The following is a 17,441-nucleotide window of genomic DNA, read 5'->3' on the forward strand; positions in this document are numbered from 1 at the left end:
AGTGTGGAGGCAGAATTTTAAAAAAAACTGAAAAACTCTGTCCCGTAGTATGAGACCTAACCATGACAGTAAACAAGTTCCTTGTCTACCATTTAAAATACATAGAAGGACATATGAGAATATCAGTGGCATGAAATAAGGTTTCCCAGATGTCCCCACCTATAGCCTGCGAGCTTACATTTAGATTTACGTTTATTCATTTAGCAGACGCTTTTCTCCAAAGCGACGTACATCTCAGAGAAAATACAATTTGTGCATTACATTAGGAGAAAAAGAGACATAGCGGCAGACGTGATTCTTAAGTAAACCTAGTTTATGACTTTCCAGTTTATGCGTCGATGTTCATCACACAAGTAGGTGCATAAAACTCAGGATAGATGAATCCTGATCAAAATCCTGCTTAATTCAACACAGCTTATGCTGAAACAGGAATCTGAGACTCTGTTTACCCACAAAGTGACAGGTACAGAGGTAAAAGAGAGCAGTTTGGTAATAATAATAAAAATGAATGTCTTGAACAGTACAAGAAACTTGACTTGAAATGGCACAAAAAACACAAACGCAGCACTAAAGAATAAGTCAGGACTTGGGTATCTACGCCGTTGTAAGGGGGCTGGGTGGCTTCTTGAGCCATGCAAACATTAATATCTCAAGGTGAAGGAGACAGAACCATGCTTTTGAATGGCACAAACTGGTACAAATGCTGTATTAAGAATGCATCTGAATTAGGATGTCAGTGCCATTGTAGGGGGGATAAGTGACATCACAGTATGGGAAAATACATACACACACACTTTCAGAACCGCCTGTCCCATACGGGGTCACGGAGCTTACCCGGTAACACAGGGCATAAAGCTGGAGGGGGAGGGGACACACCCAGGACGGGACACCAGTCCATCACAAGGCACCCCAAGCAGGACTCGAACCCCAGACCCACCAGAGAGCAGGACTACAGTCCAACTCATTGCACCACCACATCTCTCCTACGTACAATAAGTTATTTTTATTTTGTAAAAGACTCAAGGTTAATTGTTTATTACTTTTTAACTTTTCTGTCCAGCAGAGAGGTCTTGCATGATTGTGATTTGATAAAGTGATAAGAAATGTTTATGGCCTTGCAATACATCAGCGACATACAGCAAACTGAGACGAAAACACAGTGTTTAACCTTCTGCTTTCTCATATTTATACATTTAATGGACTTTTTTGACTTAGATCCTCTACTTTAAGGTGTGAAATTGTTGAAATTTATTTCTATTTGTCATTCATATCTGTAACTTGGGTTAAACCCAATAAATGAATACTGAACCTCATTTAGACAAATCAGTCCTTTAGTTAGCTGTTAAAAGACTTTCAATGATTAAAAGACCACTGAGTAATTAATTTTCAGAAATATCTTTGTTGATCCTTACTACAGGTCTTCTGGGCAGTGGGAACAGGTCTAGCACACGAAAAATAATGCTTATGTCCTTATGTATGTCGTTATACGCCGGAGTCTGCCAGGACCAGATTTGGGATCAGTTGTTACAAGTACAATAAATCCATACTAGAAAAATGAAAACTGCTAAACTAGAGACCAGCCCTGGAAATATAATGTCCACAGTCTCCTTGTCCGCTTGTGTCTACCAGGCTATTTCAGATCTGGCAGAAGATGGACAATAAAAAAACAATCTGATAGCATTGTGCATTGCCCACAATAAAGGGGTGGATACAGCTATAGGTCACGGAATTTGAGTAAATAAAACTAAGAAATCTGATCAAAACATGCAGATGAAAACTGTTAGCTGCTTTCCACTGCCATTGCTTAAAAAAAATGGCCATAGATGAGATTGGTCAGTAACGTTTCAATGGCTCCGTGAAACTGGCCCCCAAACGGAAAAACCCTCATGATTGGCTATGTTAGTGCTGTTTTTAGCAGTGGAAGTCAAAATTTATGTTCTTTCTGTTTCTGAGATATTTCTATAACATTATTTTCCCATAGGGGGTGTGGTGGCACAATGGGTTTGGCCAGATCCTGCTCTCTGGCAGGTCTGGGGTTTGACTTTGAGGTGCCTTGTGATGGACTGGCGTCCCGGTCCTGGGTGTGTCTTCTCCCCCTCCAGCCTTGCGCCCTGTGTTGCCGGGTTAGGCTCCAGCTCGCCGCAACCCAGCTTGGGACATCAGACTGTGTGTGTATGTGTGTGTGTGTGTGTGTGTGTGTGTGTGTGTGTGTGTGTGTGTGTGTGTGTGTATTTTATGTAATATGCATATAATCTTTCAGAAGAGATCACTTATGAACTGATAATACCCAACAAATAAGAACACAATTTGTAAATGGTATTTAACATAACACCATGTAGACTGCTGGAAAAAAGGGTTTAAGCAAAAGCTTAATCTTTTTTAATGTTTTACTATGTTTAGTTGTGATTGTTTGGAATTCCTGGTATTAAATGGGGAGTTGGCATGAAATTTTCTCAAATATAAGAAAACAAATATATCTGAGCACATGTGTGTCTTAAGCAAGTTTCAGTTAATTTTTGTAAAAGTAGGTTAATAAAAGAAATATTTTCAGTTTTTAGCACTTGGCATTTAACATGTACATTTTCAGAGCGACATGTATAGTAATATGTGGGTTTAAACATATCCTTTAAGGGTTTTGTTAAAAAGATAGTGTTCATAATGTGTATGCAATCTGAAAGGAAAGAAATACAGTTACACTAAGTGAACTCTGTGCATTTATTTGGAGTGAAATATTAACCCAAGAGAGAAAAGTTATAAGTATGGGTTGTCAGAAAAACTTGAGCAGATGGTGAAGGGAAGGACTTGGTCACCTGGAGAAAATTTGTTTGTTGGAAAGAAAGCAAATGACTATGGATGAGAGAAAGGGTAAATTTTTTTTTTATTAATCTTTGTGTAAATATGTTGGCGCTATAGTTACATTTCTACATAGAGAATAATTCATGTTTGATTTGCATTAATTTACTTGTTCCTGTCATCTTTAATATAAGAAGCTCAGGACTGCGAAAGTTAAGGTTAAATCCTTAAAATAATCCTTAAAATAATAAAGAATTAACACGCAATAATTTGCTCCAGTCTATATATACACTGTCAATGCCATACTAACACCGAATTCTCTCTTAAGACACAATCAGATGGTTATATGACTTTGAAAAAACAAGTTAATGCCCAGCTCCTCAATTTACAACATATGTGTACTGATGTCACATATTCTGCATAACAGCAAGTGAATCATCTCAGTAAAATAGTTTATTGTCATTTTTCTCTAATTTTAAGCTTCTGTTTTGAATTCTTTGAGTTTTGAATTCCATATATTCTTTTCAAATGGTAAGCTGTATATGTCCATTAACTTCGTTTTTTCACTTACTCTAGTTAACTAAGATGCTCTGCAAATTTAAAATTCTGTGAATGAAAAAAAGTCATCAGTGCCCTAGAAACATTGAGGGAGGATTATTTACCTGTGGTTTTTACATTTATGTGTAACACAGCCCTGAGATGAGTAACAGAGACCTGCTATGTCATCAGAAAATTTAGCAGGATTGCTCTCAAGCTGGATTTGACTGAAGACTTTTTAAACTGTATCTTTCAACTACTTCTCTATAAACCTGGATTGATGGAATGCAATAAAGACAACCTAAGAGGGCACATGGCTTTAACAATCATTTTGAATTACCTCAAACAAGGAAAGTCATTTAACTATTTTGAATGAACTCTGAACTCTTGATTTTACAGCTGGACAAATCTTCTCAAGTTCTTATGTAGCTTAAGTTCAGAAGCCTAGCAGTTCAGTGGTGCTGTAGATTTATTAAGGTTGGCAATGAGTAAATAGTAGTAGTGAATTAGAAAAGAGTTTGTTCTTTACCTTTCAGATTCCATGATGGAAAATACTGGAAAAGACAAACCAAGACGTTCACCGGTATTACGTTCCCTTCACTTTACTTTCTTTCATATTTCCTTTGTCTTATTTTTGCACATGTTCCTGTTCACATCAAACAACAATATGCAAAATTTAAGTACCACTAGCAGTTACAACACAGAACAGTGCGATATAGTTGCATGAAATTCACACTGCATAGTTTGTGTTAACAAAGCGGGGAGGGCTTGAAAAAGTTGTCAAAACTCCCCAAGACAAAACAACTAGAACCACTTTAGTATAGAAAGCAATGCAGAGTAGAGATTAAGGACCATGAGCATTTTCATTTTGCTTATAAAAGTGTGTCTCATCTGGTATTTTGATGAACCCTCTTAATGTTTCAGAAACTCTGTGGCACCAACTATCCCGTGAGCATTGCATTCATCATAGTGAATGAATTCTGTGAAAGATTCTCTTACTATGGCATGAAAGGTAATTGGACTGGTCTACACTACAATTTTGAGGAAGCCTGGTACAGTTTAAATAGAGTGTATAGAACAAAATTAACATAAAACAGCCATAAATCACTTTAACCATTTAAAAGAGGTAGTTTATCAAATTACTGTAAGCTATACCCCGTTGCATAGTTGAAATAAACTGGTGTGTTAAGTACTCTAGACACATGCTGACCATGAGCCTTTTACCTGCATCTTTCCAATGAAGCCTTGCTGACACTATACTTCAAAAATTATCTACACTGGGACAAGGACCTCTCTACAGCTATATACCACGCCTTCTCCAGCCTCTGCTACTTCACACCTGTACTGGGGGCCATCATTGCTGACTCTTGGCTGGGCAAGTTCAAGTAAGTCAGGACAGTGCAAGGATCTCGGATTCTTATCACCTGTAAATTTTGCTTGACAGCTGTGCACAGATAGGCGTTTTAATCAATTTCACCACTAACATTATTGAAAGTGTTGGGGGTGTTCATGTAGATACTGATGTCAAATGCAGCTGTCAAAGAAATAAATATCCATCCATCCATCCATCCATCCATCCATCCATCCATCCATCCATCCATCCATCCATCATCTAAATCAAACTGATTTAGATAATGGATGGATGGCGTAGTGGTGCAGTGGGTTGGACCGGGTCCTGCTCTCTGGTGGATCTAGGGTTCAAGTCCCACTTGGGGTGCCTTGCGACAGACTGGCATCCTGTCCTGGGTGTGTTTCCTTGTGCCCTGTGTTGCCAAGTTGGGCTCTGGCTCCCCGTGACCCCGAATGGGACAAGCAGTTCAGAAAGTGTGTAGAGGGAGGGATGGATATTTGGATACAGTCCAAGTATTTCTAGTTTTACAAAATTTAACAGAAATAATACGTAACGCAACCCTATAAAAGTTTAAAAACCGAGCGTTAAATCAGCCATTCTCCGTTTTTCCTAAACTTCATCAAGGCCTGAAGATTATGCGATTTTTTAAAAAATAATTTCAAATTGACGATTTGCAACATGTAAAGATAAACCATACCCGAGCAGAACCTTTAAGCTACTTCCATTTATTAATTCAGCTGATGCTTTTCTCCAAAGAGGTTTACAATGTTAAGATACTGAGAATTATTCACCCATTTACACAGCTGGGTAACTTTACTGGAGCAATTTCAGGTGAGTACCTTTCTCAGGCCCACTACAGCAATAGTTGAGATTCAAACAAGCTTTGGATCCAAAGCATCAACTCTAAAACCATCATTATTCTGTCAGTTTTGGGATTGAATTACGTCTTGAACCGTCCCTTATGGTTAAAAATACATTTCTGAAACAACTACTGAGAGGGGCGTCACAGTAGCGCAACGGTAGTGTAGAGGGCTCAAAACTCGATGTGTGAAAGGGAAGAGATGGCGCCCGAAAGCATTTTTTTTTTTTTTTTTGCGTATTTCGCTTGGTTGTTACAGAAAAGTTCATAATTGACTAACGTGTGAATGCTGTTTAATAGTAGATCCTGTAGGGGGCGCTGGCTGTGATAAAGGGACCTTTGGTTCTGGCAAAAAAACGGTCAAAAGTTAAAGAAATTAAAGTCGCCGTTTACACGCTGACTCGTGTCTGGTCTCCTCATCACTTCTCAGGTTAGTAAAACGGTTTAAAACCTCATAAATGTTGTGAAATTAGTATGAAGTGATTTATTAAATGTTTTAGCTTTTAAGTTTTGGGAAACAATCGTTTGTCCAGTATTATCTTTGTTTTATAAATTAGTTTAAAGCTAAATTGCTCGTAGCCGGTAGCCGTAGGTAGGTTGGGATGTGATTATCACAGAAGCGTGCTGTTATGTTTCAGTTGGATTAAATGTAGAAATTATTTGGTGTTTGTGTAAACGCCTTGGTGGGTAAAAATGTGCTGAATTGTGTGAATTCTCAAAATAATAATTCAGCGGCACAACTGCACATTGAAGATAGGAGAAGAATGCATTAAGAAACATGGTCACCATTCACTTCCGGTATCCATATTTTCTTAATCTAGGCACCAATCATTGGATCCCGGAAGTCGATGACCATGGAAATATAACTAGTGAACTCCAATTACGTGTGACGTAAATAAAGGTGTAGCATAATAATAACAACAACGCATGAAAATGTTGTATTGAAGTGTTAAAGTGGTAAAGGTTGATTGTGTTGAATGAAGGTGTGGCATTGATTACTGAATTGATTACTGTTTTGTTAGATTTTTGTTGAAACTGTAAAAAAAAAAAAAAGTTAAAGAAATAAGTCACCGCCAGAACTGTTGGTCTCCTTATCACTTTTCAGTTCACTCCATCTCAGGCGCCCTTGTCTGAGAGTGGGGTAACGGTAGCACTGTCACCTCAAAGTGGCGGCACGATGGCACAGCGAGTAGCGCTGCTGTCTCCTAGCACTTGGGTGGTGCGAGAGAACATGGGTTTGATCCCCTCTCAGTCTGTGTGGAGTTTTCATGTGCTCCCCGTATCTGTGTGGATTTCTTCCTGGTGCTCTGGTTTCCTCCCACAGTCCAAAGACATGCTGTTCAGGTTCCCCCATAGTGTGTGAGTGACAGAGTGAGAGTGTGTTCCACTGATGTATGGATGACTGACCCAGTGTAAGTAGTGTATCCAGCAGTGTAAGTCACTGTGGTAAATAAGATGTGTAGGCTGGTAACACTACATAATATCCATTGTAAGTCGCTTTGGAGAAAAGCGTCTGCTAAATAAATAAATGTAAGGTTTGCAGTTTGGGTGTAGGTTTGAATGTGGCTCAGTCCGTGTGGCGTTTGCATGATCTGTCTGTGCGGATTTCCCAGCAGTGCAAAGCCATGCAGTTCAGGTCAAATGGCAATGATAAATTGACTGTCATGTGTGAATGGGTGAGAGAGTGTGTGAGACTTCCATCCATGCAGTGGACTGGTGTCACATCCAGGGTATATCCCCCTTGTGCTCACTGATACCAGGATACTCTATGGACTGCTGCACCCCTGACAAGAACAAGTGGTTAGCAAAAGTGAGTGAGTGAACCTCTGAGACCCAGACAGTGAGAAAGAATGAGGATTCTCACATATAATAGATACTGTACAATTAAATTTTGATCTTAAGTCCACAAATGCAGATGATACATTTACAAAGGTATGAAACATACACAGTCATCTTAAGTCTTCAGTCTTGAAATGCCCCTTTTCTGTATATTACCTGCAGAACAATCATCTACCTGTCGATTGTGTATGTCATTGGCCATGTTATCAAGTCCATTGGAGCCATTCCATCAGTGGGGGACAACACTGTGCACATGTGAGTGATCCAGAAGGTCTTGAACTTGCCACAGCAATGAAATTAAAGAAGAACTGGGGCAGTTCAGCATATCTTTGTTTGTTTTCCAGTGTGCTCTCCATGGCTGGACTAGTGCTCATTGCTTTAGGGACAGGTGGGATTAAACCATGTGTATCAGCTTTTGGAGGAGACCAGTTTGAAGATAAACATGTAAGTCAGACTTGTTGAATGCAGAAGTTCTTGACTACAGAAAATCTGGGCAGACATTCACTGCTCTGCCTGCAAGGCTGAAATTTTGTGGAACCATAAGCCTTCAGAATGTCTGTAATATCCAGGTTTTGCCAGACTGTTTGATTGAGCCATAATGGCCTTATGCCTTATGTTGCAAGCCTTAACAGTAAGTCTCGATCTGTACGTAAAATCTTACTTGTAATGCAATGCTGTATTTTAGTTACCCACTTTATGTTCTTCACGTGTTCAGTCTGGAACTGATTGTTTAGAACTTGAAATATCTTCCTTTCAAGACAGAGGAACGAAGGAAGTTTTTCTCCATCTTCTACATGTCAATCAATGCTGGGAGTGTCTTGTCAACCCTTATCACACCAATACTGCGAGGTCTGTCTGCCTTAGTATAATATTAACTTGGCTTTTTACTCTTTTACATAAGCAGATATGCAGTCACCTTGGCTAGAATTCTAACAGAAATATCCATTATTAAGACTTTTTATATACCTATAGACCATGAAGTATGAGTAGTATTAACTAATCTGTAATAAAATCCAGTTTACCATGATATGGCTCTCTCTGAAATGGAGTGAAACAGAAATACTGTGTATGGTCTGCAGGAGATGTAAAGTGTTTTGGCAATGACTGCTATGCCCTCGCCTTCGGAGTACCTGCAGTCTTGATGATGATTTCCCTTGGTGAGTAACTCTTGGCCCACCTCCCTTCAACTTGTATTTGCCTTTACAGTGATGGCATCATTTTAAATGCCAACATTTCAGTTTTCTTGTGTCTTATGACAACTATATTCTGTCTTTGTAATTATTACACCTATTTTGTGAATAATTATCTTGTATAGTTATGCATAAGCTTGCATTTATGTGTACACTGCAGTAATTGGTCATTTAACTCAAACTAGGCTGACAGACACTAAAACCTGTAGGTATATCAGTGATAACACCTCAAAATTTGTGTGGATTAATGATTTTAAACTCAGTCAAATAAAATACCAAGGAACAGCAGCTCTGCTGTAAACATGCAGTTTACAAATGAAGAAGCATAAAGGCAAGTCGCATGATGTCACTTACTGATTCAGTAACCATTTATTCATTCTGTACATTCTCTTAAGCAAACTGATTTTCTCCTTTCCATGTAGTTGTGTTTATTGCTGGGAGTGGGCTGTACAAAAAGAGCCCTCCAGAAGGGAACATACTGCTGTCTGTGTGTGGCTGTATAGGGGTAAGTCCTTTCCATACCAGTATGGTGTGAGCGTATGAAGTGGAGTGAAAAAAGATGTAGGTACTTTCAAATGAACTAAAAAGTGAATATGCTTTGAAGGGTTGTGGTACTTGGTGAAACATGCTGGTAGTTTCACAGGTAAAAAGTTTCCTTCCTCTTTGACTTGCAGTTTGCTGTGAAGAATCGCTGGAAGCGTTCAAAACATGACCCTAAAAGGGACCACTGGTTGAACTGGGCTGAGGAAAAATACCCAGTAAATAAAAAATTTTGCTTTTGAAAATATTCATTCATGCAGGCTATTAATATATAAGATCCTGTAAGTCATCTAAAATGTACATTTATTTTGGTCTGTGAATTTGATAAATGTAAATACATAAAAAATGTTAATTTCTGAGTAAACTTATACTTGGACCTTGTTGTCTGATGGATGGTTCCCTTGTGACACAACCAGTCATTTCTCAACAGAAACGCCTTATCGAGGAAATAAAGATGGTTTTACGAGTCCTGGTTCTATATATTCCTCTCCCCATGTTTTGGGCTCTGTTTGACCAGCAGGTAGGACAGCGCCCTTCCAGATTCCTCTCCCCATGGCTTCTTATCTTTTCAATGCCCCCGAAAACCAGTCACTACCCCACTCAGTACAGTCTAAAACATTCGCTATCGTTGGTTTGGACATAGGTCCTGATTGCTAAAGATTTTAGGGTTACAACGTCAAGTTCCTGAAGTAGAACTGCTTTAATTCAAATCAAAATCTTGAGTTTGGGACTCCCGTTTCAGCCCAGTCTCCTATAACTGTTTATTCTCCAATAAAAACCTAAGAGAGCTCAGAATATAGAGAGCTACTGTATTAGTGCATGTCGGTTACGCATTTTTGTTTTGCTACATAACAGGGCTCCCGGTGGACACTCCAGGCTACTCGAATGAACTTGAACATTGTAAGTAGTGTCATTTTGTATTTCAAACAAAATACACACACACACACACACACACACACACACATTTTCATAACCGCTTGTCCCATACGGGGTCACGGGGAACCGGAGCCTACCCGGGAACACAGGGGCGTAAGGCCAGAGGGGGAGGGAACACACCCAGGACGGGACGCCAGTCCGTCGCAAGGCACCCCAAGCGGGACTTGAACCCCAGACCCACTGGACAGCAGGACTGTGGTCCAACCCACTGTGCCACCGCACCCCCGTCAAACAAAATAATAGATGTCATTTACTACACACAGGATATTAAAAACAGAAAAGACTGAAAATTGGACAAGGAAAAAAAAAAGTCATACGAGGGATGCAGTTGTGGTACATGGTCCACAGTGTGGTCTACAATGACTCGGTCGGTTTGCCTATGATGATGAGAAGACAGTATGCACTTAAATGGCCAGAAAGGGTGGAAAAAAAAATCCTTGCTCTTCAGTGGTCTTCAGAAGAATTTTCTTATTACAGAGTTAAAACTACAGGGAGTCCTGCAAGTATTCAAAGGGGCAGCTAATTAAACCCCAGCAAAAATAGAACATTCTACTACTTTAGAATTTTATATTAATAAGGATGTGCTTAAAGCACCTTCAATAAATTGCTTTGCATAGCCAAATATTATCCCCTGCAATGCTTTTGTATTCAGATACAATGATGTAGGTCATCTCTCAATGGAAACATCTTTAAAAATGCTAGGATGATGGTCAGGTTTGTTTGTGACATTCAGACAGATACAAGTGATGTCATCAAGGGAGGCTTCATCTGTGCTCAGGCCTGAATCTACCTACATGTTTCTGTTATGGGGTAACATGTATCAATGAATTTACAACAATCATGTTTCTCCACAGGGTCCATTTGTTCTGAAACCTGATCAAATTCAGGTAAAGTCACATTGCATACATCTCTAACGTTACCTCTTATTACATTTTACATCACTCCAAAGTCAAAACCTGCATTCCTTAAATGTTTTTTTTAGGTTATACAGCTCACAGATGCTTTGCTTTCTATGAGCATAACACAGACTTGTACTGATTAAACCATGATTGATTAAACCACATGATTTATTGATAATCATTTGGATGACCGTTCAGTTTAATTTGATTTATTTTTATAGAGCACTCTTCTCCCTAGAGTGACACAGAGTGCTGAGCAAGGCTCTAACATTAAACGATGTTGCAGAAAATGAAACAAAATTACAAATATACCATATATAAATAATATTAGAATAAGCTAGCTGGCAACAGTGGAAATAAAAATAAAAAAGCCCAGTGACAATCAACTAGTTGTAATGAACTAGTACCTCAGCTGGGCATGGATATATCGAAAACAGAAAAGACCAGTATGACTGTCAAAGACTTAGCTATAGTCCATGTGAAATAAAAATACGTTGTCCAGACACAAGGTTGCCAATGTATGGGTTGTGTTATGCAGTCATCCGCTCCTACAGCGAAGTATATCAAGCACTCTGTATTGGTAATGGCTTCCGTGTCACTGCTTGATACTGGTAAACGAGATAAAGAAGAAAAAACAGACACAAGGTTATTACTCTGGTAAGTACCAAACTAGTGCACAGAAAGCATAAATCATAAATATCTCTACAGTGCATGCTCAAAAGAGATGAGATGAGAAAGTACAGTATGTCATAAGTGTGGAGTTAAAGGCTGAGAATGAAATGGCATTCCTTAGACTACCAGGCAGATTATTTCGCAGTTTAGGTGCACTATTGCTAAAGCCACTCTCTTCTCCTGAAATCTTATTAGTTGTGGATACTTTAAGAAATTCAGTATCCAACAATAGTAGACAACATTCAAGAATACAGGGATTAAAAATAGCACTAGTATGAGCTACAGCAAGGCTACATACATTATATTTATCTGATGCTTTTCTCCAAAGTGACTTACAATGTTAGTCTGCCTACAATTATTTACGCATTTATACAGCTGGGTAATGTTACTGGAACAATTTTAGGGTAAGAAGTACCTTGCTCAGGGGTACTACAGCTGGAGGTTGGGTCTAAAAGCAACAGCTCTAACCACTATGCTACCAGCTAACAACTATTGGCTATTAACTACCTTGTATATTAAGAGGAAGGTTTTATAGACTTCGCTAGATTTAACTGAAAGCTCGTACATCCATCCATCCACCCACCCACCCATCGTCAGCAACTACTTGTGTCGAGCAGGGTCGCAGTGAGCCAGAACCTTATTTGGCAATGCAGGGTGCAAGGCCAAGGGGGGAGAGGACACGAGTCCGTTGCTGGGCACCCCAAGCAGGGCTTGAGCCCTAGCCCTGCCACACAGCAGGCACTGGCTAAACCCACTACGCCACCATGCCCCCCTCCAAAGCTAGTACAGCAACTGTAGAATTAATGATATATGACCATATTCCTTGGTTCTAATGAAAATCCACGCAGCAGCATTTTGAACCAGTTGCATGCAAAACATCATCCAGTCCATTAATAAAGCATTATAGTAGTCAATTCTGCTTAAAATAAAGGTGTAGACTAGTTTTTCTCCATCTTGTCTAGACAAAAAGGTGCCTCCATTTACCTATCCTCAGTTGAAGAACATGATAATGCAGCAACATGACAGCTAAATGATTGATTACAATCAACATATGTTTTTAAATAAAGAGTTGTGTGTGTGAGTTGGAGCAGTTAAAACTTACTTTTCAAGAGGTTTACACAGAAATTATTTTAGAGTAAAATTTTAATAATCTCCGTGACTTTTCTTGTCAGCTGCTGAATGCTTTCCTGATCTTGGTTTTTGTACCCATCTTTGACATGGGAGTGTACCCTCTCATTGGCCTCTGCAAGATCAACTTTACGTAAGTTTGAACTGTCTCTTTACAGAAGTTCTCAGTTAATTTTCTCAAAAAGCAGCCATTGTGCTTTTAAAAGTGTAATTGTTACGCATGGGTTTGCAACCTCATTCATCTCTGTTCTGTTATTTTAAACCTCAGAAAGAATATTTTTTTCACTTTATGCCAGTAAATTATTTGCACTGATATGGGCAGAAATCTCTGTGTCTCTCTATCCAGGCCTCTGAAGAAAATGGCCACAGGCATGATTTTTGCAGCTCTGGCTTTTGTTGCAGCTACGATGGTAGAAATTGACGTCACAGTAAGACAGTTATTCATCACTCCAGATTTTTTGCATTAGAAAATTTTGCTATAGTGCATTTATTTTAAGCTACCATTAGCCCATATGCTGTGTAGTTCTATAATATGGTATAAATACTTAAGCTTACATCATTTAACACTTTTTCCACTGTAGAAAACTGTTGTACCGGCTCCAAATTCAGGGGAGAGTTTACTGCAGGTCTTCAACCTAATGGAGAATGAGGTGAAAGTGCAAATTCCTGGAAATGATCTATTCCCAGATGCCATCAGTTCTTATGAGGTCAGCAAAAGATATATACATAGTACAGTATGTATATGTTAGAATTATCTTGAGGTATCTGTGTCTCTGATACTAATTAAGTTGTCACTTGTTGACAGGATCCTTCAGAATATCAGAGAGTACAGCTGAGGGGAACAACCAAAAATCTGACTGTCAAGGTTACATACAATGAGCAGGTCCATGACTGTGCTCTGACATTCCATGAGGAAAAATCATACAGTCTCATCATTCACCATGGAACTACCAGCCTTCAGTGCAAGCTTGTAAGTACCTTTTCTGCTGGAATCTTTTAATGTTGTTAGTTCACAGAAATAAATACAACCACAGCCTTCCCCAACCTTACAAAGGCAATGCATTCATAAAAACCCTTTGTAAGGTGAATACTCATAACCTGAAGACCTACAGTAATTATCATTAGTTTCAATAATAAAATTTCTATGCATTCCTGAGCCCCATTTATGCAAAAATATTGTGAAATCCCATCAAAATGAACATGATTATTTCAGTAATTAACATGAATTATCACAGCAAGGCAGTTTTCCTTCATTAATCACTCTGCAATGCAGTATGGCTGTGTACCTGCTCTCATTTAGCTCTTTCATAGCCATGCTGTACCAAACACTGAACAAAGTGTTTTTCCTCAAAGTACTCTGATTCCTCCCGCAGCCCACAGACATGATTTTCAGTTCAACTGGTAACTGTAGATTGCCTGGTATGTGTGACTGTCTGTGTGTGTGTGTTACATTGTTCTACTGCAGACATTATGCATAAAGTAAACTGTATCTTACCCTGTCACGACAAAAACATTATGTGCTAAAATGAAACCGACTTCTCATTTCCCTGGGTTTGTGTGGGTTTCCTCTCACAGTCCAGAGACTTATTTCTCAAATTTACTGGGAACTCTAAGCAGCCCCTAATTAATGTATGTGTGGTACAGTAGTGTATCTAACACTGTAAATCACCTCAGATAAAGATGTCAGCTCTAATGGTTATAAGTATTATAAGCTGCTTTGAAGATGGAGGCATGGTGGTGCGGCGGGTTCGGCCAGTGCCCGCTGTGTGGCGGGTCTGAGATTTGAGCCCTGCTTGGGGTGCTTTGCGGCAGAGTGGCATCCCGTCCTGGGTGTGTCCCCTACCCCTTCAGCCTTACGCCCTGTGTTGCTGGGTAAGGCTTCGGCTCACCGCAGCCCCGCTTAGGATAAGCGGTTGTAGATGTTGGTTGGTTACTTGCTTGCTTTGAAGAAAAGTGTCTGCTAAATGACCAAATTTAAATCTGACTCAGCTGTCAGGAGACAAGCAACATCCAAATTCAGTCTTTGTGAAGGATTGCCTCAAAGCACAAAGTAGGGTATTAAATGAAACTCCTTGTAAAGTTGAGTTCTTGTAAGTCGAATGGACACATATAGATAGATGGATGGATGACTCTGCAGGCAGTTGTACATTTACATGTATGTTGCCAGTTTGTATTGTACTAATGTAGATTTAACTATAGACCTGGCCAGATGCAGCTGCCTTACATTAATATGTTGTATTTTTCATTAGGTGGAAGATTTCATTGAGAAATCTGAAAATGGGAGTGCATATCTGAGGTAAATATACATTCAGTAAATTCTGGGGATAACAATGGCAGGCTGCATGTCAAACTGTACTTGTGCTTGTCGGACTCTCCTTTCCATTATTATTTTATATATATTTTTAATACACCACCAGTAAAATAAGTTCATTTTATGAATTCCCCAGCTTCAGCATATTAGTAGGATTTGTAAGGATTCATGGTAGGATGGTAATTCAGCCCTATAGAACCAGTACCACAAAGTTTATCATTTGTTTTTTTTTTTTCTGCTAGATTTATCAATGGCCATAATGAAGGCTTGAACATAAGCGTCGGTGGGCAGGAATTTGAAGTAGCTCCTGCATATGGAATAACCCCAAATAAGAGCATAGCGAGAGGAGAGTAAGTAGAATGCAAGACCTTGACGTTGCTGTCATCAGCTAGAATACTCCTACTCTACATAATTATGATGAATTGTTGTGCTGCTACTTTGCGGTTCACATCCATTGTACAAAATTTTTTTGTTTAACTCAGATACAGGGAAGTGAAATGCATATCGAGCCAAATGGAGTACATAATAGATTTGGGCCTTCTTGACTTTGGTGCTTCATATAGCGTCATTCTCAAGACAGTAAGTGATTAAAGTCATTCAGTCTATCAGAACACTAGTGTTATTACTAGTTGCATAGTCACAGCTCATATGGGCTGTTCTTCTGTTCTTGACAGAACTTGCAGGGGATAGAGGTATTCAAGATGGAAGATGTCCATGCGAACAATGTCTCCATTGCTTGGCAAGTTCCTCAGTATGCACTGATAACAGCAGGAGAGGTCATGTTCTCCATCACAGGACTGGAGTTCTCATATTCGCAAGTACAAAGAACATAATCATTGTAGCATCTCCACCATGAAATTTCAGTTCACGTGGCTGTCTTATGGTTAGTACTGCTCTTCATTTTTAGGCTCCAGCCAATATGAAGTCAGTGCTGCAGGCAGGTTGGCTAATGACCGTGGCCTTTGGGAACGTGATTGTGTTGATTGTAGCAGAGGGAGCTGAACTGCAACAGGTAGGCCTATATATTGTCAAGCATAGTTGAACTTTGAATGGAGTGAATAGTTCTTTCACTGGCATCAGTCTTCTATTACATATTTATATTGTTCCCCTGATTTATTTCTAGTTCTGAAGAAATATTTTCTATACCACACAAGTTTTTTGCCATGTATGTCAGAATAAAATACGAAAAACAAATTAAAATATAATTTTATATCAAAACATTTGATAACTTCATACATTTTAAAGCATTATATCCCTTTTCATGTTACAAAGCAAATATCAAATTCCCCAAATAATTTCAAGCTGTAATACAGTATTTAAATATTTTAATATTTATTTTTTAATACATAGCAGTACATAGCACACATCATTCCAGCATTAGGATGATAATTCGACATTAGAATTATGCTTGATTTTTGAACCATCAATGAAAGTATTGGTAAACGGAATAAGTAAGTCATAAAGAAGATATCTATGGGCTCTGCATAAATAATTTTCTGAAAGAGAATAGTATTTGGATTATAATACAGGGGAAATAAAGGTTTTTAAAAAATTTATAAACTGTGCAAGATTTTTTCCAGGTAACATTCCCTTCATTATTACATTAAAGATATCCCCTCCAGGCACTGCAAGACTGGTACAGTAGAACTTTTGGACTCTTAAAAACACAGCAATAAATCATATACTCTGTGCAGTGTTTGTTGTCTCTGCTGTGGCTTTTTCCCCATTGCCTAGAATAAGTGAATTTTTTAGAAGTCACAAGATTATGAATATGTGTACAGCATATGGCAATGAGTCAAGCTAGCACCTTGATCCTGTTTTCCACCAGGACTCCCGTTTGTATGTATATTTTTAGTAATGAAAACGATTTCTGTTTCTAGTGGGCAGAATTTGTGCTGTTTGCTGCACTGCTGGTGGCTGTTTGCATCATCTTTTCCATTATCGCCTACTTCTACACCTATGTCAATCCCAAGCAGCTGGACAACATGTTCCAGGATGACAGTAAGGAGGACAACTTAAAGAAAGAAACGGTCCAGGATTTGGCTCTGATCCCAGTTTTCAGAAATACCATGATGTAAGCATGTAGGGCTGAGTTTGATAAGAAGGAAATTATTTTGAAGTAAAATTTATGTAAACTAATTAGTTATACAGAACCCAGACATATTTTGTAAGCCTACTGAGATGACGAAATGTGTCTGCTTGAACAACTTTAAAAGGTTTATCACAGATCAATCTATGTAACTGAAATGAAAATATAAAGCTATTTTATTTAGAGTATCTGAAAATGCAAACAAAAAAATGCATAACATTTAAGAGAAAAGGAGATACTATGTTTTACTAAATTGTAAAAGTGGAAAAAAATACAAAAAATGTCATTTTTGCCAAC

The 17,441-nt window shown here is 38.8% G+C and overlaps 1 protein-coding gene across 1 annotated transcript; it reads left to right on the forward strand.

Annotated features, from left to right (window-relative positions):
- Positions 1 to 338: 338 nt before the first annotated feature.
- On the forward strand, positions 339 to 17,392 carry LOC108936403 (solute carrier family 15 member 2-like). The gene is made up of 22 exons (XM_018755743.2): positions 339 to 353; positions 4,255 to 4,342; positions 4,574 to 4,715; positions 7,542 to 7,634; positions 7,724 to 7,823; positions 8,138 to 8,228; positions 8,459 to 8,536; positions 8,992 to 9,074; positions 9,244 to 9,327; positions 9,540 to 9,629; positions 9,965 to 10,009; positions 10,900 to 10,932; positions 12,789 to 12,877; positions 13,091 to 13,172; positions 13,326 to 13,451; positions 13,550 to 13,714; positions 14,994 to 15,040; positions 15,298 to 15,405; positions 15,538 to 15,634; positions 15,730 to 15,873; positions 15,963 to 16,067; positions 16,936 to 17,392. The coding sequence occupies exons 1-22, from the start codon at positions 339 to 341 to the stop codon at positions 17,131 to 17,133; spliced, it is 2,103 nt and encodes a 700-aa protein (XP_018611259.1). The 3' UTR covers positions 17,134 to 17,392.
- Positions 17,393 to 17,441: the final 49 nt, after the last annotated feature.

The sequence above is a fragment of the Scleropages formosus genome, chromosome 24, assembly GCF_900964775.1.
Source record: "Scleropages formosus chromosome 24, fSclFor1.1, whole genome shotgun sequence".
In the NCBI taxonomy this organism is placed as follows: Eukaryota; Metazoa; Chordata; class Actinopteri; order Osteoglossiformes; family Osteoglossidae; genus Scleropages; species Scleropages formosus.